The 24,487-nt window shown below is 39.0% G+C and overlaps 1 protein-coding gene across 1 annotated transcript in view; it reads left to right on the top strand.

Moving 5' to 3' along the window:
• Positions 1–24,487, top strand: part of Pgm5 (phosphoglucomutase 5) — a gene marked incomplete in the record, with an annotated part of 181,826 nt that overhangs the window by 23,027 nt on the left and 134,312 nt on the right. Inside the window, 4 exon segments of the mRNA XM_005388582.2 lie at positions 771–917; positions 4,254–4,379; positions 7,563–7,753; positions 8,344–8,498. Coding sequence (XP_005388639.2) covers positions 771–917; positions 4,254–4,379; positions 7,563–7,753; positions 8,344–8,498 — 619 coding nt within the window.

Here is a 24,487-nt window from a genome sequence, read left to right as displayed (position 1 = left end):
GCTGTTCAAAAAATACTAAGTGTCCCTTGTTAAGACAATGGGACAAGACTAGAGAAGACACTTGGTGTCAATGGAGATATTTTGCAAAAGGTACTCTGGGGACCAAATTACTCCTTAATTGTCAATTTGACTTTTTGAGGAAATACATCAAATATTTTTAGTGAATCCTCATTTTAAAAACTTAGGAGTGCAATGATGGCGAACCTTTTAGAGCTTTGCATGTTAACCAACAGCCGGTTGTGGCACAAATGTTGAAGGTTTGCCACCACTGGTTTAGAGAATGAAATGGGGAAAGTAATTAACTTACCTGGTTACATTCATATATCAATAGGGAGCAGAGCTGTGAGTAGACATTATATTTTCTTTTTTTAGGTGTACTTGGGAAACTGTGGTTTAAATCTGGAATCCCTCACTTCTGTCAAGTGAATATCCTGTTTGTGTCTCATATCCTGAATAAAGCTGATTACATAACCAGGTCTCCCTAACAGGTGTGAAACTATTTTTAGGAGAGATGTATCATTGCTTAGAAGTGGATTAAAACAAAACATGTGGGTTCTTAGCCTACAGAGAACAGGTGAGAGTGACCAAATTTCCTTCTCTGTAGAAGAGTACAGTATAAGAGACACTCAGGGTAATTAAACCATGAATCCACTGTTGTTTAGACAATGAATGGATCTTTCTTCTTCTGGGTAAAGAAGGACGATAACATTTCTCTGGTTGAAATTCCTGAGACTTTAAAAAAACATGTATTTTGGGTGTTCACATTTTAGGTCCAGCCCCAGATGTTGTCTCAGACAAAATATATCAGATCAGCAAAACTATTGAGGAATATGCCATTTGTCCTGACCTTCGAATTGACCTATCTCGACTAGGAAGACAAGAATTTGACCTGGAGAACAAATTCAAACCATTCAGAGGTAATAGAGAGATAACACATATTTTGAAGACGTCAGAACAACTCTATGGGTGGGGAGCCTTCCAAGGGGCATATACAATGGAGTCTAGGTGTGCATGGTTGGACTGGGGTCTTTGACTTGATAATGACCAGTGGTATCCACCAGGGAGCGCACTCATGAAAATTACTGAATTACCGCTCTGAAGGGTGACTGGAAAATAGGTAGAAACTGTATTTGATAGAGAAATGGGAGTGACCAAATATTCATATCTGGATACTTTGGAAAACTACTTCCCAGACTTGCTGTCATTTTCAACACAGGAAAAAATTTTATGGTTGACTTCATTATAGTATTCCTGGAGTAGACTCTGAATTTTTAAAACTTGTCTTTGATTTTCTAAGCAATTAAAGTGAAGATACTGAAATGGCTTAGTTAAAAAGACTGCTAACAAGTCAGTGGGGTTATTAAAATTCCAATAGGAGGTAGATGTTTCTTTTAAAAACCAGAGCCATGTAATTCAGTTTAATTTAGCACACAATTATTGATCACTATCTTTGTATCAGTAGATTTTACAAAAGAATTCATTAACTGCCAAATATATTTAGACAGGTCGTTCTAGAACTAAAGAACCAGAATGAAATTGTTTTAGTGCTGCTATAAGTTTGAATACAGATTGTGTTAGAATGGCATCCTTATTGTATAAGTAATTTCACTCTGTTGTAAAGATAAAATACCTGGTTCATGGCCACATGATATTTTAGTGACAGAGAAGCTTACACATTGTTGGGCCAATGTTACCAAATCTTTCCAGTTGTTCCCTCTGATAGTGAGTAGAATTTACTGAAAGCCATGGATCCTCACTGGAGGGATCAGTGCCTACTTTATAAGCCTAGTTGGGAGCGAGCCCACGCACATTTGTGCACATACACGGAGGGGCTAGACAACTGGAGACAGGACATGCTATATTAAACAGAACGATTCAAATGTGCTTGACTATACATATGGCGGAAGGACTAGGCTGTAAGAGGACTGAGAAATACCAGGCATTTCGATAAGGAAAAATCTTTCTTTCCTTTTTCTATCTGTTATCTTTACATTATTTATAGTTGTTCAAGAGACCCAAGTCTTGGTGCTCAGATTCAGGCTGTTACTGCAGCCACTTTGCTAGTTGGATTACTTTCCTAAAATGCTGCTGATCACCAGGAGGTGGGTGGAGGGATTCCTTGGCTCCCAAGAAGAATGTGGAGATAATCGCTCAAGATAATTTATGTGGTGTATTCTTGCTGTTTCAAGTGTTGAGCAAGGGCTGAATTAATTTGAAACAAATCGGTCCTTGGCATTTCACCTTAAAATGTCGAGAGCATGAACTATTTAATGCAAATTTTCGATTTGTGCAGACTTCTGGCTTTCTTGTTTTTCATGTTTCTGTTTGGTACTCTGTGTTATCTGCTAGGAGTGCCAAATGTTTTTTGGCAAGTGATTCAAGTGGTTCGAAAATTGAAGCTTCTGAATGAAATTACCAAAATTATTTTTGGTATTATTTTTATATAGAAAAAAATATTATCTGAAATTACTGAGCAAAACTTCTAAGGTACTCAGGGCATAATGTTTTATTTAATTTTTATTTATTTTTTGTAGTATTAGGAATTGAACTCAGGGCCTTTGCACTGAGCTACCCCCTAAGACTTTTTGAATTTTGAGGCAGAATCTCACTAAGTCACTTGGGTTGGGCTCAAACTCACAATCCTCCTGTCTCAGTCTCCCAGACTGCTGAGATTACAGGTGTGTGCTACCATGCCTAGTTTAAGGTTTTATTTTATAGATTACTTTTTACTGTGGTAAAATATATATAACCTAAATTTATATCGTATAAAATTAAGCATTTGAACCATGTTGCTGTACAGTTCATGTGGATTAATTTTAATTATTTTCTAGATTAATATCTCTCATTTTAAAAGATAACAAAATAGTCCATGTTCTTTAAAAAGTGATAACATTAAGTTGGGAATTTTCAGTTCATTGGAATACAATGCTTTATGTGTAAGGAAAAGTATTTTCAGATGTGTATTTGAGAAGATGAAGGGATAATTTTATATCGTGTTAAAATCTCAGCCACTAAATGTTACATCTGGATGTATTGAAAATTACTGGAGGTGGATTGATTGGTAATGTCTTCAGTGTTTAAGCATTTCAGGGCTCCTGAATAGTATGTATTTAAAAAATGAGGGAAGAGGGGCTCAGAGAGGGGAGGGGAACAGGAAAAAAGAGGAATCAAGATATATCATGTATAGGTACAAATTCCCTATGATGAATGTGATCATTGTGTATATCTAGTACAAATAAACTTAAAAAAAAGAAAGAACAAGGGAATGTAGGTAAGCACAACAATAAATGTGATGTATAATCTGCAGTTTGATCCTGGGTCAAAAAAGCTATGTAGGACATTATTGGGAGTGAAATTTAGGACATGATTGGGAGAGTGAAATTTAACATAGGTTAAATATTAAATAGTCATATTTTATTAATATACAATTTTGTGAATAATTTTTAAAACTTTGAAAAATAATATATATAGATAAATTTTAAAATTTAAAAGCAAGGCAAAGTTTTAGTCTCTAAAATATCAAATATTTTATGCTTATAGGGAGATTACTTTCTGAGCATTCTGTATGGATGAACAAGTTTGAACAGTGTGATGTATTTTGTCGAGTAAATGAAAAATACCTATTCTGGAGTCTTGATAATTCAGTGGTATCGGACATTGGAGAGCATTTTCAGATATTTGGCATGGTCCTGGAAATTGGGTGCTAGGCAGGTATAAAATAGATTTCATGCAAATTCCAAAATATTGTCTAGCTTTTGTCACTAACTTTGCACTTGGACCTCGTGGGTACAATGGCATTTGGAAAATAGGGCTCACTACTGAGGTCACTTCTCTCTTTGTTTCATACCAGCGGAGTCGTTCTTTGGCAAAGCCCCTCAGGAAAGGCAACTGGGCATGCCAAGATGCCTGCCTGCGTTGCTCTGAGTACATTTTGGGGGAGAGGGGGTGGAAAGAAAGGGGTGCAGGAGTGACACAGCACATTTTATCTTACTTTTATCATTTTTCACTTAAAAGAAAAATTCATAACTTGATACTATTTTTATACATTGATGAAAAACTTAGTAGTGTCTCACTTATGCTTTGTTGGTGATTTTTGTTTATAAACGATGCTTCACTCCACAGGAAACGTGTGAGGTTGTGATGGACTCGTGCTCAGAATTTCATGCCACTGGGATAGTCATTCTTTCTTATACTTTTTAAAGTCTTTCTCCAGGCTATGGTCATTGACATCCTCTGTGTTTCCCCATTGTTAGTGGAGATTGTGGACCCTGTGGATATCTATCTCAATCTCCTGAGGACCATCTTTGACTTTAACACCATCAAGGGTTTGCTGACCGGGCCTGGCCAGCTGAAGATCCGCATTGACGCTATGCATGGAGGTGAGCTTATGGTTTTCTACGTATTTCTGGGAAAGACATATTAAGGAAACCTTTCCACATGGTGGGTTTCTGAGACTATGACGGATAGATTCATAGATACACAATTTGTATATGTTCAGATATTTCCAATGTTTTGGGAAACTATGGGACTCCAATTTCTTTATTCTAATGTAAATGAAAATAAAAGTTGAACAAATAAATTTGAGGAGATTCTTGTGGGAGTGTGAAATGGATTAAACTGTATTTTATTTATTATCACAATCTGTGCTGTAACTTACGGTCTGGTAATTCAAAGTTTGTCATGAAAATAATATGATCCCCATTTTGTCATGAAAATAACATGATCCCCAACTCCTTTCTTCTTCCAGTTTCTTATTTTCTAGAGTCAACCTTTTCCAACTTTTATTTTTATTTATTTATTTTTTGTACTGGGAATTGAACTCAGGACCTGTGCTTGCCAGGCAGGTGCTGTACAGCTGAGCTATATCCCTGGCCCTCCAACATTTAAAAAACTATTTATTTTAGTTTGTATCTTCCTATCACTAAATACTACAAGTATACATCTCCTTATTGATATTCTACTTCTAAGCGCTATTGAATTCATACTATAACAATTTCTTTTGTGGATCTTTGTAGTCAAACCCCTCCCCTTTTGCTCAGCCCTGGCAACTATTTATCTGCTTTCTGCTTCCATAGTTTAGCCTTTTCCAGAAAACTGTATAAATGGGGGCATAAAATGTGTAGGTTTTCACTTCAGTTTTCCTTTATCAGCATAATATTTTTGAGATACAGTCATGCTGTTACATGTATTAGCAGTTGTTCCTTGTTACTGCTACATGTTATTCCATTGTACTGATGTACCACAATTTGTTTATCCATTTGCTAGTTGGTAGAAATTACATCTCCTCAGTTTGTGGTTATTAAAAATAAAGTTGTGAATATTCACAAACAAATCTTTATGGGAATGTATGCTTCCATTTGACTTGGGTAAGTACCTAGGAATGGTATTGCTGAGTCAGATGACAAGCATTTAACTGTATAAGAAACTGTCTAATTGTTTTCCCAAAGTAACTGTACATTTATGCTACTCACAGTGTATAAGGTTTTAGTTTCTCTGTACCTTTGCCAATGCCTGGTGTGTTAGTCAGCTTTTCATTGCTGTAACAAAATATCCAAGAAAGTGCAAGGAGGAAAGGTTTATCCTGGCTGATGTTTTCGAGGTTGCAGTCCATGATGAGCTGGCTCCATGGCTTTAGGCCTGTGATCAGGCAGAACCATCATAGCATAAGGGCATAGGAGAGGAAAGCTGCTCTTTTGTGGAAGAGAAAAGGGGAAAGAGGCTACTCTGGTAGGATTGCTTTTGTTCTTTCTAGGCACCGACCCTATTGAATGGTGCCAACCACGTTCGGGGTCAGTCCCGCATCAGTTTGTTGTCCCACATGCCAGTCATCTTCAGAGTTGCTCTCACAGACATACCCAGAAGTGTGCTTTACCACGTCCTAGGTGTTGGCAGGATTAACCATCATAGCTGGTACCGTTGGCCTTTTCATTTCAGCCATTCTTCTCTATCTTCTTAATCTCTGTTAAGATATTGCTGATACAGTTTTTAAAGTTTTGTCTCTCTGTGTAAGTTCTGTTTCCTCTAGGTCTCTTTTTGCTTGTTGCAGTGTCATGTTAAGTGCATTCTTCAGAATTTTAGTGATCCTTGAATGTATGGCATGTTTCAGATTGAGGCACTTAAAAATCTGTAGGGAGCTCTGAGCCCATGGGTCTTATCTTCCGTGTGCTTCCTTCAATAGGATTATTCTTTCCTGTTGGGCTCATCATATTCCCCAGAAAAAGGTCTTTCCAGTTCTTGACTTAGTAATATCTGGCTTAGAGAAAGGACAGCTCTTTTTCCAGATAGCTTAAACAGTATTTCTGGGACTGGGTTTCATTGCTTGGCTTGTATGATATGTCCATCTCTGAGTCAGTTGTTCTGGTTGGGGAATATACATCACGGGATGAGCAGACCTAGGTCAGCTACTCAGCCTCAGAGGCAGTGGGATTTAGCCACGTGCAGATCATTTGAACTCAGATGGGAAGGAAGTGGTTTTCCAAAAGAAACCCCAAACACTGCTACTAGAGGAAGAGAAGTAGATACTGAACAGGCAAAATCAGGATGTGTTTACTATTTGAGAACTGCATTATATAGGTGGAAAGTAAATGAAGGCAGGACTTTATAAATACAGTACTTCAGCTAACAGGATTATGTGGTGGTCTCTAAATGTGCCTTATGTCCTAACTTAGGCTCTGTTTCCCTGCTCATAATGTTCCTTCCTCCTCACCACCCCTGTCACATTTATATTCTTCCTTCAAGAATCCTCAGAAATGCCACTTCCTCCTGGAAGTCTTACCTGTGGTCATTGCTTCTCTTAAACCAGAGATGAGATTATGCCACAAATGTGCTTTGGATGGCACCTCTTTTATTCTTTGGTTTTTGAGACAGGATCTCGCTATGTAGTTCAGGCTGGCCTTGAACTCACTATGTAGTCCAGGCTGACTTTGAACTCAGAGAGATCCTCCTGCCTCAGCCAGCACCTCTCTTTTAGTCTCACTCTTCCCATCATTCATTTCTAGATTTGACTCAACCCGCTACTACATGAAGGGTCCCAGAATTTGGAAACAATGCGCAATATCATCCAGGTGCTTCACTCTCTGCAATTGTGAAGTGAGGCTCTAAAGCACTTATTTTGCAAAATGTGCTTAGTTTTACAGTATATGATGCTTCAGTGGTTTTTAGTATTTAATTGTGCACTGATTACACAAAGAGTATTGCTAGAAACATTTAGTATCTTTGTATATATTCAGCTAATGCATTTAATACATGAAAGGCAGCAGATAATGAATCATTGTAACATAGTTTTTTTCCTTCTGGAAATATTTTAGAACATTTTGGGGAGAAAAGTTTCACTAATTCGGTTCTTGAATATATCTTCTAGATGCTAACACAGTGAAGAGACTATAGTAGACATTCAACAAATAATAGTGGAAATGAATATTACTGTATGATGTGTCTTGAAAAAGCCTGTAGAATTTATCTTTTCCTTCTGGGCTATTAAATGCTTTCTTGTCTAACCAGAACAGAATACCCACGGGAGAGGGTTCTGCAAATATTTCACATCATTGTGTATCTTTTTTTAGTTATGGGACCTTATGTAAGAAAAGTTCTGTGTGATGAGCTGGGAGCTCCGGCCAATTCTGCAATAAACTGTGTTCCCCTGGAAGACTTTGGAGGGCAGCACCCTGATCCAAATCTGACCTATGCCACGACCCTTCTAGAAGCCATGAAAGGAGGAGAGTATGGGTTTGGAGCTGCATTTGATGCCGATGGAGTAAGTAGCCAAGTTTTCCGTCTTCTGACCTTTCTACCATGTAATGAACCAAGCACTGGGAACCGTAGAGTTAATGACCACATGTGCAGCCCACAGGACAGGGCCATGTGGCCCTAACTGACCCAGCAACAGTTTGCTTGCTAAGTGGGTAAATATTGCAATTTCATAACCTTTACTGTTCTTAGTTTCAGATTAACATATGTTATAAAGAATTTTTTTTAAAAAACATATTAGTGCCATAAATCTTGACTTCCAGCTGGTTTTGTTGAAAGCACCACAGTAAGGAACTAGCCATCGGCAGTAACTCCTGTTCTCTATTCTATCTGGGGGGAAGGAGGAATGGAGGTTCCAGAAGTGTGGAGTGCTCGTCCACTTTCCAACAGGTGGAGCACATTCCTAGATGTGTCAAACTTCTGGAAACTTCATATTCAGGGATTTATAAGGTTTCCCATGCTCCCTTTGGCCTCATTCAAATTGTTTCAGGTTGTTTAAATATAAGACTGCAGTGAAGTGGCTGGGGATGCTTCTGGGAATGGGCTGCTGGCAGCAGATGCTTCTGCCTGATAATTCTCACACATTCCTTCCCACAGGACCGTTATATGATTCTTGGCCAAAATGGCTTCTTTGTGAGTCCTTCCGACTCCCTGGCCATCATTGCTGCCAACCTCTCTTGCATTCCATATTTCCGTCAGACGGGGGTTCGGGGATTTGGGAGAAGTATGCCAACCAGCACAGCGCTGGACAGGTAAGCAAGACTGCCAGCACGAAATGCTGTGAACTATGGCGTCCCCTTTGTTGGTAGCTGTTACCCATTCTCTGCTACCCTACTGGGAGCTTGTTGAAAGTATGGGAACTTGGAGATGTGGTATGGTGTGCTGGATAGAGGCACGGGGAGTCAGGAAGCCTGAGCTTCATTCTCATTTCTTATTTGAGCTGCATGCCTTTGTTTTCTTATCTGTAAAATGGGGATAATAACACTATCATCCTTATATGGTTTATTACTGGGTCTGAATAAGGTGACTTGTATAACAGATCTCGTAGAGTACCTAGTATGTAGCAAATCTTTCATAAATGCTTAGTAATAGAACTTGTTAAATCTGAAACTGTCTATAAGTGAAGTGGAGAGGGCATGGGGTTAGAGGCTGGATTATACATACCCCTTGTATGTACAAAGGTTGGTGCTTACCCCTGTTAACTCTGTCAGAACAGGGAGGGTACTTGACAGGTTTGTTGTGAAAGTGAAATGAGATAGTGCATGGCAGGTGCCCAGGAGGAGATTCTCTTAGCAGGATCTCAAACAGTGTTGGATTTCTCTCTCCTTGCTCTACTTCTGTCTACTGTCTTATCTTATGAAACAGTGAATTCAGAGTCTTATATTCTTGAACAGCATATAAGAGTATAAAAACAAGACATGCGCATGGTGGAAAGTTAGAAAACACAAACAAAATATAAACATCATACCTTGCCCTGAATTACTCGTGTTAATAGATACATTCATATTCCCTACCAGATCTCTTTCTATAAGTATATAATATATATTACACATATAATTTAAATGCATAAGAAAGTGTACACAATAAAAATATATATTACATAATAACAGAAAGATCATAAAGTAAATACTGCATGTAATCTGCTTTTCCTTAATCATCCACAATCTCCGGCTTTCAACTAATACATTTTTATGTCATCCATAACCAAGCTCATATTCAAATTTCCCGAGTATCCCCAGAATGTCTTTTATGGTTGTTTTGACCAAAATACGATCCTGTCCAAAGCTATCCATTGCATCTGCTTGTGTCCCTTCAGTCTTTTCTTCATCCAGGACAACTGTTTTTCTTCTGTTTAATGACAGTGATTTTTGAAGAGAGCTAACCAGTTTTAAAGTGGAAGCTCATTGTCTTTTTCTTATTGATTCATAGTTCTTTGTGTTTCCTAAATGTCATTTGTTGTACATGTGTACTGCAAACATTATATTTGCCTGTTGCTTGCTTTACATTTTCTTAGTGTGTTTGGATAAACAGAAGTTTGAAATTTTGATAAAGTCCAATTTATTAATTTTTTCTTTTAATTAATTAATTACATGGTTATTATGTATGTTTTTGTCCTCTTCAAGAAATACTTACCTAGCCACAGTCAGAAAGATGTTTGTCATTTTAGAACCATTGTAGTTTTACCTTTTATATTTATGTCTTCAGTGATTTGATTATTTGTAGTTAATTTTTATGTATGGTGTGAAGCAGCAATTGAGGATTATCTTTGTCATATCCAGTTGTTCTAATTCTATTTATTAAGACACTTCCTTTCCCCTGAATTGTCTTGGTGACTTTGTTAAAATGCAGTTGACCATATAGGTGTGAATCTGTTCCATTTCATTTTATGTTTATCTGTTGTGTGTCATTGCTTTGTGGATCCTTATGAAAATATTACACTGCATCAGCTGAACCCTCCAATTCCTTTTTCTTCTTTGTTAAAAATAAAAAATATATATATGTATTCCTAGGTCCTCTGTGTTTTTACACACATTTTAGAATAAGTGGGTCAATTTTTACCAGAGCCTGTTGGGATTTTGATGGAAATTATGTTGAACCTGTACAACCATTTGGGGAGAGTTGCATTTTTAATAATATTTAGCTTATAACTGTGGTATATCTTTCTATTTGGGTTTTCTTTAATTTCTTTCACATATGTTTAATAATTTTTAGTGTAGATGTTTCATACAATTTTTGTTAAATTTATTCCTATTTTTTGGTTGTATTTTTTGATGCTGTGATAAATGAAACTGTTTTATTAATATTATTTTCCAATTGCTTTCTGTTAATAATTGGAAACTTAATTGATTTTTATGCTCTTTTTGGTTTTTGTAAGTTGGCCATGTGTTCTTTTACCAGATGGTGCAAGAATAACATGCCTTTTGGATGCCTGTCGCTTCCCGCCTTCAGGTTGTACTGACATTAAGTCCGGTATATTGACCTCAACTCCATTTAAAGTTCTTATGTAGCAGCATCACAGAGCAAGATATGTCGTTACATTTACCTTTCCTGATATACTTCCTATGAGAAAAGGTTCAGTAAAAATGTACAGAATAAAGCAAAAAATGGACCGTTTGTAGAAATTTTAAAATTCAGGGTCATGTGAGATCGTGAATGCTATTTAATATTATAGAATTCTATTTAATAATAATACTTCTACATGTACCTCATTTTATATTTTAGAAAGAATTTTCATACATTTTCATCTTGGCAAAAATTTTGTGCAGAAGTTGAGGTAGTCGTTTTTGTCTCCTCTGAATGATGTTGAACCAGAGAGTTTAAAGCGACATGTCACACAGCTAACTAGAAATAGATGGGATTTGACACTAAGTATTCTGTCATAATTTACTACCGCATCTGCCTGGTGACTACAGTTAGATCAGGAAGGTCCCTGAGGAACCAGTTGAGAATATTGCCTAACTGTCCTGTGGTGCTGCCAGCAGCTTCCCAATCGTGGTTAGGAGAGGCCGGCTTCATTCTGACCAACAAAACCCCCAAAACCCAACAAAACAAAACAAAACCCATTTGTCCTCTTCTCTTGTGGAAATTTCCCAGTAGTTCTTGATTTCACTTTATTCCCCCTTCCCAATAAATCTCTGTTTCAGTCAGAAATAAGAAGCCTTACTCAGAAATTTCACAAAGGACCTGTTCTGATATATAAGTGACCATTTAAAAGGATTATTCATGCTTGCTGGTTGGGATTCAGAATTCTGCGGGGCTCTGACGTGGTGATTTGTTGTGGGTATTTGATCTTTGTGTAGCTCCCCAGTGAATTCTTGTGATGGACACTTCATAAGCTTTTTCTTCCTCCGTAAAATAAATGCAGCTTCAAAATGTTGATCTTGTCAGTAGTTTCCTATATAACTTATTTTAAAAATTAATAAAACCATAGGATTGTGTGCATAAATGCCAGGCTTCAGAAGAATAGCAATTGAGTAGTTGAAACAGGTTCAGTGGTCTGCTTGCAGGAACTCCTGGGATTCCAGAATGGGGGAAGGGTGACACCTTTGAAGCTGATGAATTATTCAGACAAACTTTCATTGTCCACAGGTGACTTTGTTCCCTGAGGGAAGACTTTCAGTGTCTACTCTTACAGTGTCACTAGAACAAGGAAGCCATTTACCCCAGAATAATAAAGTTTCATCCTTGAAAATGGCATTCTTTTGAGGCTTTGTCATTCTGAACGTATCTGAGTTGTGTTTGCAGATGAGCCTGTGTTGCTGAAAACATTTTGATCCAAAGGATTAGAGAAGTAAAGAACATCCAAAGTATATTTGTGACCCAGTGTCCATCCCCACCCCACGTGGAAGTATTAAATAATCCTCTGGTCATCATCCTTCAATAATATTTATGAAGCACCCATCTGTGCTCGGGGCTGTGCAGAATGCTATGCAAAACTTGGCGAACACACAGGCTTGAGTCCTGCTCGCTAGGGCTGTTTACACAAGCTAGCATCCTTGGTGACATCCAGAGGAGCCAGACATGAGTAGTGTGTTTTGACTACAAGGAAGGCCATCGATGGACCACACCCATAAATATGGCGGTGAGGGCTTTAGTATTCTTCTAGTCTCTCATTTCTCTTTGTGCTACCCTGGTTGTTCACCATGCATTCCCTCGGGAAATACTTATAAAGGACCTTCTATGTCCTAGACATGGTCCTCTTCCATGAACTTTCAGTCTAGTGGGAAGACAAAGAATAACAAGAGAAGACAATGTATAGAAATGCAAATTGTAACACAGGCCGTGGGGAAATGACCTTGATGCAGTAATTATTGGTTGGGATGGAGCAAGCTGCTTAGATAGGGTAGCCAGGCAAGGACTTTCCCAGGAGGTCAATGGTCAGAAACATGCAGCTGAACCTTGCTCTGATTCTGGGATTAGAAACGACCCATATAACGTATGTGAAAATACTTGTTCCTGACACCATGGTCTATTGCTATTTTTTGCCAATTCCCAATCTAAAATATGTTCTATAGCTTTATGTTGATGTTACTCCACTCGTTGTCAGAATTCAGTGTTAATCCTGCAAGTGTGCAAGCATCTACTGATGTGTGGTGACCCTGGACTTGCCACTTCCTTTAGATCTGTGCTGTTTCATCTTCCAGATAAGTCATGACATACAATGGTAGTGGGAAACAAAATGATGTGAATTAGTATCTGATTATTGTGTCTCTTGCACATTGCTTCTGCTGTAAAATAATGGGAATTATTTTGCCTCAGCTTGAATCTTTTTTTTTTGTTTTTGTTTTGGTACCAGGAATCGAACTCAGGACCTTGCGCTTGCCAGGCAGGTGCTTGTGCTACTGAGCTATATCCCTGGCCCCTCAGCTTGAATCTTTTATATTAAAAATAACAATAAAAAGAAAACCAAGAGGAAAAAGCCCTTTATTATAGCAGTTATTGCCCTGAAACTCTTCACATAGACTCTGTTAGGGTCAAGGCAGGAAAGAAATGGTACCGTCAAAAGGGGTTTACTATAGAGAATTTAACCATAGGAATTTAACCTGGCCCACAGAGGGGAGGGTACAGTTAAGCCAACCCCCAAAACAAGAAGGAATGGGGAGGCACCCTGGGACTAGCAAGGGCAGGAAACTCTTAATCCCCTTGGATGGAGATCAAGGAGAGGAATTAGAGGAGCTGTTAGCCTGTGATGGCTAGAGTTATGGAAGAGGGCTGTGGGACAGAAACAACTTGTCAGAGAGGAAGGAAGACCCCATCTCCTCTGTTTGTTCATCCTTAATCTCCTGCTGTGCCTTCTATTGACCAAATCCAGCTGGAAGACAGAGTGCATTTCTGTGAATTCTGTTCTGGGCAGGAGAACAGAGCCTTGAGTGAAATGGGGATCCCAGGTTAGAAAAGGGCAGCTGGCAACCAAAGAATAACCAGGGCAACCAGCATGATAGGCAGGCGTTTTGGAATTCTCTACTTGCTTTCTCCTAGACTCATTCTCTCCCGTATTTTGGGACCTTTGGCATAGAGAGTTGAATTAGTGACCAATCCTTTTATAGTTGGCCCAGTGGAAGGTCCATTTCTTATTATTATAAAAAAAAAATGTGATTTTTTTCTAATTGACTTCTCATCATAGACATCCACAAAAACTGAGTACCCTTTTGTTTGTGTACATTGTTGTTTTATTGCATATATTTTATTTATTGTACTGTGTAATTTGCATTTGACTTGTTTTTTCTACTAAAGACTACTTGTCAGATCCTCTTGGTGGCTATGGAGGTGTACCTAGGGTGTTGTATCTAACTGCCGCATGGCAGGCATGGTGTGCATCCAAGACATTTTGCCGCTTACTTTGCTCAACAATTGGCCATCAGACAACTCTTGCTGTCATAACGATTGATGCTGCATAGTTCCTTCGTGGATGTGTTCAAGAATTTTTTTTTAGCTGTATATCCAAGAGTGGGATTGTTGGGTCTAAGGGCTTACCTATACTTTCTTTAATCAATCTGTGCTATGCAGTTAGATTGTGCTTCAGAATGCCTTCCCTAATGTGCTTCCCACACATTAGTTTCTATATCTTCAAAACCAGGCCAATACTTTATGTATCTAGCTTTCTAATTTTTCTAGTATAAATAGATATGGAAAAATATACTATGGCTATTTTAATTTTTCACTTCTCAGATTACTGATGAGTTAAGAATTCCTTCATATGCTTGAGAGATTTAAGGACTTCTTTTTTTTACTGATTGTCTGTTCCTGTCCTTTGCCTATTCTCGTTAGTGTTCCTTTTTTGTTTCTCTGATGAATTTTCAGGTATTTCCTTACATATTGTAGATATTAGGTAGGCCTTTGTAAGTTTTAAGCACTTTGAATTTTCATATATTTTAGTCTAAAATTTGCCTTTGAGTTCTATATCTAAATTAGTGTCAGCAGACAAACCTGTAACCAACAACTCAAATTTGACATGTATAAGTAGCAATGTTTCTATTTTTTCTTTAAAACTGCTTTCTTTAGCTTACTATCTGGGTAAATTACCTATCACTCTAATAATTAATCTTGGAATAAAACTAGACTTCTACCTCTCGCTCATTTTCAGTGTCGTTCTAGCCACTGAGTTTTGATAGAAAAACTCCATTCAGAGTTTCTGAATCATTCTTTCAGCTTCATATCTACTTTTACTTTGCTACTTCTGGTTTTCATACTTTTTGTTTTGCCTGAACAACTGCAATTGTTAATGAACTATACATACCTCCTCTTCCCTATTCTAGACTACCCCAAAGATAGTTGTTCTAAACCAGAAAGTTATATCCTATTTCTCTCTCTTGTTTGCACTTGAAGTGTGGCTTCAAGTTCTTGCAGAAGGAGATCCCATTTCCCTGGTTGTACAGCATGCTTAGCCTCCTGATCATGAACATCTTCCTCCTGTCTGCAGGAAGCTATGTGCTGTTTACTGTTCCCCAGATTCCATGGCTTCTCACACCCCGTGCCTCTCTCTGCACATGCTTCTCTGTTTGAAATGTGTATCTTTTACTCCAACACATCCTGCTTTGTTCATCCTTCTCTCTTTTAAGGCTTGAGTCAAGCATCACATTCTCAGCACGTCTTCTTTTCATACTGTATTTCCTCTACCACAAAGCAGTGTGTGGAATTTACTCCTCATGGATCCCATTGTTGTATCATCATGTGCACTGGAAACAATTACTTGTCTGTTTCCTGATGTCCTGATTTCACTTGGCTACAGTGACTTTTTCATCCCTGGAGCAGAATTACCAATGCCCACAACTTCAAGGAGAGGTTTACTTTGGTTCACAGTTTCAGTAAATTCAGTCCATATTTGGCTGGCTTGAAGGCAGAAACAGCACGGCAGAATGGTATAGAGGAGAACATCCAGGAAGCAGAGAGTCAAGGGAGGAGGTGGGGACAAGAACATACCCTTCTAGGTCATGCCTGATGAGTATAGTATCCCCATGATCCAATCGTCTTCCAAACACATGAGACTTTGAGGGGACATTTTATATCTAAACCATAGCAGTCCACCCCAAGCCCCCCCAAGACTCATGTTCATCTCCTTTTGCAAAATGCATCTAATTCATTTCTAAGAGTTGCCAAAGTCTGAACAATTCTAATATTGCTGAAAAGTCCAAGTCTAAAGTCTCTTTTGATACTCAAGGCAAATCTGAGCTGTTCATACCTGTGAAAAATAAGAAAAGTTAAATACTTCTAACATACAATGGCCTGGGATGAATATTCTCATTCTGAATGGGAGAAATAGGTGGAGAGCAAGAAACTGAATCAAAGCAAGACTGAAACCTAGCAGGGCAAACATGAAATCCTCTAAGTCCATGTCCAGTACATGAGATAAGTTTTTGGAGACTTAGCTCCTATAGCATCACTAGTTGCAGCCCTCATGGCCTCTCTCTTGGGGTGACTTTCCTCAGCATGTTCATTGTTCCTAGCATCTCCAACTTCCTTGAGTCTCTGCTGCACTTTTGACTTAACTCACTGCCTCCTTGTGGGCACACTGTTTGGCCTCTTAGGCCTTCCTCTGAAATCTGAGTGGAATACTCCATGACCCAATAACTTGCATTTTGTATGCTTGTAAAACTAACACCACATGAATGATGCCAAGGCCTGCTGCCATCTCGAGCAATAGCCAGGCCCCCTTGGACCATGGCTGTGGCACACTGAGTGCCTGCATGGCTGAACACTGTGAAATGAGTCCTGAGGAACCAGTTGCCTAGTTGGTCCTTTTCAAAGCAGGGGGACTTGGGATTATCTTTTCAAGTGACAGGTTTACAAATTTATACCCTTGAGCCTGTGAAGGGTGGGGTCTTGCTGATTTTTATGATGCCTTTAACTGGTCTTTCTTCTTATTCTGATGTAAAGTATATGGCTTCTTTTTAATGGTTATCTCTTTCAGCAGTCATACTTTCCAGCGCCTTACCTTTGCAGGCACTTGTTTTCTGATGAAACTGCAAACTTTTCATTTCTGCTTTTTGCTCCTGATTTTCACTGTTGATTGGCTAAGAGAAGCTAGGAGTACCCATGCCATACTCTGAATGTTGGGCTGCTTTGAAATTTCCTCCATCAGACTAGTTAGTTCATTGCCCTTAACCTTAGTCTTCCACAAAGTCTCAGGACATGGGCAAAATGAAGACAGATTTTTTTTGCTGGGATGTAATATATATGGCTGCTAGTTCAACTGGCAGTAGTCCTTGTTCCCAACTGTAACATCCTGAACCTGGCCTTTACTCTTCATGTTCCTATCAGCATTCTGGTCTTTTGAACTCCGGCCAAAATTTCCCATTTATCTCTGCTTATTGTGCTTACAGCATTCTAAAGCTTCTCTAGCCAGCATCTATCCCCATACTTCTTTAAACTCTAGTTGCAAACTAGTTCCAAAGGTTTCTGAACCATGTGTTCATGTGTAGGCACAGCAACAACTTCATTTGTCTGGTACCCGTATCTGTCTTACTGACTTTCTCATCACTAGGACAAAATACCCAACGCCTGCAACTTAAAGAAGGAGAGGTTTATTTTGATTCACAGTTTTAGTGCATCCAGTCCATGGTCTTCTGGTTCCAAGGCAGAAATGGCATGGCAGAATTGCATGGTGCAGGAAAGCTTCCACTTCATGCTGGGCAAAAAGCAGAGAGTGAAATGAAGAGCTAGGGACAAGAATGTATCCTTCCAGGGTACACCCCTAATGATCTACCTCCAGCCAGGCCCTATATCCTAACACACATTCAGCTACTAACTCATCAATGGATGAATTAACTGATGATTGTGTCAACCCCATGATCCAATCACCTTCCAAACACTTGAGACTTCTGGGGATGTTTTAGAGATAAACCATAACACTGGCACAGAGCATGTTATTTTTTGGTACTAGAAATTGAACTCCAGACCTTACACTTGCCAGGCAGCTGCTGTGATGCTGAGCCATATCCCTGGCACCAAAAGCGTGTTCTTAATAAATATTTACTAAATTAATGAATGAGACTTTTTCTCTTTGTAGATACTTTTTATTTTTCAGAAATACTAACTAGAACTGCACAAATCAAATCACATAATAATGAAATTTAACTACTGTGAAATAACATGCTTCCTTTGATTTCTGTACAAAGATAAATTTGGTGATGCTTGTTTACAAAGGAAAGTATACCTGAGTTATCAGAAGAAAATGAATGATGCATAATTACCAGTCTTCTTTGGGTATTACAGGACTGTGCTTGATTCGTGGCTTTCATTTAAAGTTAGAGGAGTTTATAGGAAGTTGGAATTTTAGTACTGATAGGGTATTGAAGCCCTTAGCACATGTGACTTAATCAATGTGAGATAAAAGGAAGGAATCACATAGCATTTACCTCCTAGTCAATAATTAAAAACTCACTGTAGCCTGAACTGAAGCTCTGGGTGTTTGTGCCTTGTCCTGGTAAATAGAATGAGGAATTAATTCGGTGCCAGGATATTTAGAAGATGTTTAACACTATGTCCTTGTATAGTTTTTGTGTTCACCTACTGGGAAGGGTGCTAAGAGTGGTTGCAGTCTCTTATTTGATATTTCTGAGAGTTAATGTCTTCTGGGAAATCGCTTGAGCCTAGACTTAGTAGAGAAGATTTATGTATTAGCGGGTTAGAAAGAGAGAAATAACTGGACATTAAAACTAGAAGCTGCAGGAGCTTTGGTGATGTTTCATAAGCCATCTTTCACTCAGCTTTTCAGAGTTATCTTGGGTTTCTGTTATTTGACTTGGTCAGAAAAATACCATAGGACGAGGATTAAGTGACCCAATTTCAAAATACATAGAACTTCTATCATCATTGTACGTGTACTGAAAGATGAACCATTGTCTGTTATATCTGCAAGGACTGTTTATCATTCCTTGATTCTGTCTCTGCAAGAGCACTGCCATTGTCCAGGGTATTCAGCGTCTTGTGCTTACCCCTTCCTGTTTTGGCCCTCCTTGGCCTTTGGTGAGTCACTTTGACCTTTGATGGATTCAACTATACTGAAAGAAGTGCTTAGTATCACTCTGTGTGATTGGGGATTGAAGACCATTGGAAGCAGGAGTTTTAGTGCCATCCAGTCTAAGTGGCATGCCATTACTCTCCAATTGGAATATTGACTTCGTGGCCTGCCATTATTTTTAATTTTAATTTTGATTTCTGATAGAAGAGTTTGGTTAAGTAACCTCCCCACTTTATTCCTCATGAGTTAGAATATCTGTCTCACTTAGAAAACCACCCCACTGACTATTACTACTACTACATGAGATAACTGCTTGGGATGATAAAAATGCCCCAGATCTTGATTATGGTGGTAGTTACACAACTTTGTATGTTTGTTAAGATTCATGGAAATGTACAGTTGTACATGGAAATGTAGAATTAACAGAGATGAATTTTATTTTTATAAATTGTGTTCTATTAAAGGTGGTAACTCCTAAACCTTATTTATTTAAAAATAAAAAGAAGTCTCTCTCTTGGGTCTTCCTTATGACCAGTGTTTGGAATCACTACTCTCTGAGTGACTATAGTCCCTGGCACAGAGACTGGCACATGCTAACCCATCAGTGAATACTGGCTGGGTGCAGGAGAAGGGAATAGAGTTACATCAACTGTGTCTTCTCTTTGTGGTGAACCAAAAGACTCAACTTATATTTAAACCTACAACTTTTAAGATTTGAAACTCACTAGTCAAATTTATTGGCAGCACACAAGACATGAGGGATAGAAGTTAGCTCAGCCTATCTCTGAGCCATATGCTTTGTCCATTCACTGGAAGGACCTGGCAAGTCACACTACTTTTCAATGTAAGAGGGTAGTGATAAGTCATTTTAGGCCTGCTGATACTTCTGGAATGAAAGGATGTTTTGCCTTTTGTGTGTCCTGCATATTTTGAAATATACTTTGCACTTCTCATTAAGAGAGCTCTAAAACGAATTTTTAAACTCCACCTTCCTAGGGTATTGATAAACTTGACTGCTGGAACTCTATTTAAATGCTATATTGGTCAGTTTTCCTATTGCTGGAAAAAATACTTGGCACCTCAATTTAGAGGAGAGGTTTATTTGACTCATGGTTTCAGAGAACTCGGTCCATGGCTGACTGGCTCCAAGGCAGGAACATAGTGATAGAAGGGTGTGGCAGAGCAAAGCTGCTTATTTTATGGTGGCCACGAATCGGAGGAGAGGAGCAGTGCTTCAGAGGAAGGGGCTGTGGACCAGCTATAGACCCCAATGCCGCACCTCCTTGGCTAGGTACACCTAGAAGTATAGTATTCTCTAGGTGACTCCCAAGCTAATCAAGTTGTCAGTTCAGCTTAACCATCACACTTACCAAATATTGATTTCACTTTTCCCATCAGACTAAGGGAGAAATGGAATCTAAGGGGAACACACAGGTTGAATATGAAAGCTGCCCTGTTTTGCCTGCTGAGCTAAAAGTAAGAGTTGAGAGTAAGAATGTGAGTATATTTTTATTTATAATGAAATGTATTACAGAAACTTGTTTGACTGTTACAAGACCCCTTAGAAATAATTTGGACAGGTGCTTTTATGGCCATTGTGTTCACAGAAAAAATATGCTGAGAGGGTAAGTAACTTGCCCAACATCACACAGCAGGGAACATGCAGTTGAGATTGGTGCCATCAGATGGTCTGACGCAAGTCTCACATTCTCTTTACTATTCCCACTGCTGAGAACAGGGAACATTCTGAGTATACTGAGTGAAAGTCCTTTGGATGAACTGTTGGGCAGTCAGGGTTAGTGGAGCGACCCAGATTGCCTAAAGAGTGGTAGATAACAACAGATAAACATAACTGACGTCAACCCAGGATGTCTTGTAATTTTCCTTCTGATCATAACACTGCTGTTGAGTAAAGCTCTGAAAGAATCAGTTCCTGGCTTTAACTTATGACTTCAAGGAACATGTTGACTGGAGTTCAAGGTAAAGCTTGAAATTTATACCCTTGCCTCAGGTTCTGCTTGAAATTATAAGATCAGCAGCAGCAGCTGCACCAAAAAGCATTTATCAGGTTTCAGCAGCTCAGCTCTGCTACACTCTGTGTAAAGTGGGTTAAGTAGATACCATTTCTTCTCTGCAGGAGTTTTAAATCTGAGACAGACAACCCCAGTGACCCAAAACATAAAAGACATCAGTTAAGTACAGTGGGTTCCTTTAGTAAGTTATGCGTTAGTCCTTGGGTATAAGATGTCCATGCCTGGAAAAATAAAAATAAATCTTGTCAGCTTCTGTCTGTGTGCCCTACCCAGGTGAGGGTGAAAACCAGGCCTGGGATCCGTTCATCTCATCTCTGATCAGGTTTCTCCCTGAGGTTTAAGTTTGTCATTTGGAATTCTAAACTCTTCCAGAGTCCCTGATCACATCAGTGGTTTATATTCCAGCACAGAGGACAACTCTTTGGTGAGCTAAGGCCTGTATTGAGAATGCGAGATCTTTATCTAGGACTACACTGTATCAGTCAGAATCTTTGTGGAGCAAATCAAAGAAAAGTAGCTGAAATGGAGTCTAAAGAGTAAAGGAATGTGTTGGCTGACATCACTAGAGCTGTTCTCAGGTGGACCTTGACCCAGCAGCTCCAGTGATACTAACATTTGCCCTGGCTTTTCTCCTCCTCCACTGCCTTAGGCAGTGTCGCTCTCATCTCCAGAGTCCTTGCTCTGGCCCTCTAGGCCAGAGATGAGGTAGCGGTTGTGTGCAGGATTTTTATTCCTCATATCCTGTACTACTTTGTCTATGAGGGTGAGACAAAGTTCTTTCCAAGAGGAAACTAAAAACATACACTTGAGTCTTGACTTGGATGAGATTTATATCATTTCTGACCTATTGAATTGCTGGGGTTATAGGGCCTGACATTCTGAAGCCCCTTTCCCTCATTATATAGAGCCAGGAAAAGGGTTATTGCTTCTCAAACCAAATGGTGAGTAATGGGTACATTGTTCTCCAAAGCAAGATCTTTCTTTGTTCCTTCTGGAAGGAGTAACTGCAGCAATTTAGGACCATAGATGGCAAAGGGGTGTGAGCTATATGAGTGTATTGGATACATCTCTTCTCTTCACTACTCATATCTCTCCGCAAAGCCTCCACTACTCACTAGTGTCAATGGATTCAGATTGCAGTAGTGATGCTTGGCTGTGACCTTTGCAAAGGTCACGTAATTGTCTATCCTTCTTTCTCATCTTCTCCCATTTATTCCTTTCTTACCTTCCTTTTCCATCCCTTTTTTTGCCTTCTTCCTTTCTTAGTTTCTTCCCCTCTCTTTATTTTTCTTTCCCATTTTCTCTCTCCATCCTTACCTACCTCCTATATTTTTATTGCTCAAATAATAGTTTTATTCCCTACTGTGTGCCAGGCACACTGCTTGGTTCTGGATATACTGATGGAGCTCATTTTCCCTTCCACATCCTTTCTTCCTCCAGCCATCCCTTCATGATCAACAAAATGTATTCATAGTCTTTATGCAAGGTATTCTGCTAGATTCAGAGAGGTTCAGCAATCTGAAAATCAGTGTTAGACCTGGAGAGTGTTTTCACATCACAGCAAGATAGCATCTTACAGATCAAAGACAAAATTCTGAGGTTGTTCCCTTCTAAATGAATATAAGAATAACACTTCTCTTACTGAGGACTAAATGAAAAATTAGTGGGCAGTGTTTAGAGCACAGGCTGTCCACAGTCCAAGCTTTGTAAAGTTAGCTGTTGTCATCAGATTGTAGGAGTTTCATAGATAACAAACTGAAGCGGGGACAAACTAGTCTCATCATGAGCCTTCAGTCTTTCACGTTAGGGACTAAACCTTGGCCAGTGGCTACCCAGATCTTGTATCTTTCATATCTTTCTTGTATCTTTCTTGTATCTTGTTCCTTAATATGGGTCCTTCCATGTTACAGTGCAGCAAGCCTTTGTGTGATGGGATATTTTGTAGTTTTTCAGATTACATTGTAAATAATAATTGTTAATTTTCTGTAGTTGTTTTTTGTATGTGTTATGGTGTGTGTCTAGATGCCCTGCAAAGCCTCATGCATGCATAGGTGGGGCTTTTTAGGGGTGGCTGCATCTAGGGTGTGTGACTATGGATTAAAGGTACGATAACTAAATTAGTCCAATTTAACAAAGTTCTGGATGTGGATAATGGGAAGGCCCACCCTGGGTGTAGGTTACACCATCCAGAAGGCTTGTACCCTGGATGGGAGGCTTACTGCTTTGCTGCCTCCTGCCTGCTCTGCCATGGACTGTTTCTTCTCCGTGATGCTATGTTGTCCTGCCTTGGAGCCAGCTAACTGTGGACTGAAATCTCTCCAAACCATGAGCCAAAACAACAACAACAACAACAACAACAATAACAACAAAACAATCTTTACTTTAACTTGTGGGTGTCAGGTATTTTGACTCAATAATGGAAGAATAGGGGCTGGGGATTTAGCTCAGCGGCAAAAGCACCTGCCTGGCAAGTGCAAGGTCGTGAGTTTGGTTCCCGGTACTGGAGAAAAACCAAAAAAACAAACAAACAAACAAACAAACAAAAAAAACCCAAAAAATAATGGAAGAATAACTAAGAGTATGTATATCAAACTACCAAACTTTTAGCTGGTAACTAAGGAATAGGTCTGTTGTCTTTTGATACTTGCCTTTTCTTTACTACCCCAGAAAGTTGTTAAAATGAGAAACAAGCTTAGAATGGTTAGCTATTATTCACGCTATCAGATGATTCCATAAAAAACACATTGGACCCTGCAAACACCATCTCATCAGAAGAACTGTCTTGCTGGGAAAAAATTCTTTTTTCTTTAAAACACATCTGTGTCTATCTGTATGCTGGCCAAAAGCCATTAAAAAGCCCATGTAGATCTAAAACATTTATCCCTACCATTAATTGTGATGATAGGGTTTTGACTTTTCACTGCACATACATCCCATTAAAACATTTAATGTGATTCATGTGCATATTGTAAACATTTGTTCATTTCCTAATCTGCTTGTTTCAGCCAGATCTACAAAAGCAAAATAAGAGAAACACTACCACCAAATGAATTGCTTTGTGATATACTTGTTCATGGGGAGATGTGCAAAAATGCCTTTCCTTGTTACTGATGTAACACTATTTATTCCTTAACAGTTAGCATCTCAGCCTTAATATATTGTCCTAATGGTTATGTTCATTTTTAGATTGATTTAAGAAAAATTCATAAGAGCCTGTGGAGTCCCTTTATCTGCAAAGTCATTAGCCATGTCCTCTGGTATACTAGGGATAGACTTAGGAGGTGGGAAGTTGGGTATTCCTCTCCAAATGGGGTTTCTTTACATGATCTTATTAAATCAGGTGGGGCTGGGGGTGTGAGAAATTTGAGAGCAAGGGCTGATTTAGATAAGACTAGTTGGATTTCCAGAGGAAACTTTTATCTGTCAGCCAGCTCTTAGAGCAGTGCAGAGGCCAGAGGCTGGGTAGTAGCTCTGAGTCAGTATAACATTGAACCAGAGTGAGCATATTAGTTTGCTTTCTAGACTACAAGGAAATGCCTGAGGCAGCGAACTTTGTGAATAGAAATTGTTATTCATCTCACAATTTTGGAAGTTCAAGAACATGGTGCTTGTGTGGGTTCAGTTCTGGCAAAGGTTTTTCCAGTCAGTCACACCATGGTGGAGGCATGTGTGTGTGTGGAAATACACTGACAAACAGCATGTCAGAGAGAGAAAGAGGGAGAGACAGAGGCAGAGACAGTCAGAGACA

Source organism: Chinchilla lanigera, unplaced genomic scaffold (genome assembly GCF_000276665.1).
Source record: "Chinchilla lanigera isolate Chin_1 unplaced genomic scaffold, ChiLan1.0 scaffold00033, whole genome shotgun sequence".
Lineage (NCBI taxonomy): Eukaryota > Metazoa > Chordata > Mammalia > Rodentia > Chinchillidae > Chinchilla > Chinchilla lanigera.
The sequence above is the reverse complement of the archived record's forward strand: the minus strand, read 5'-3'. Positions and strand labels throughout refer to the sequence as shown.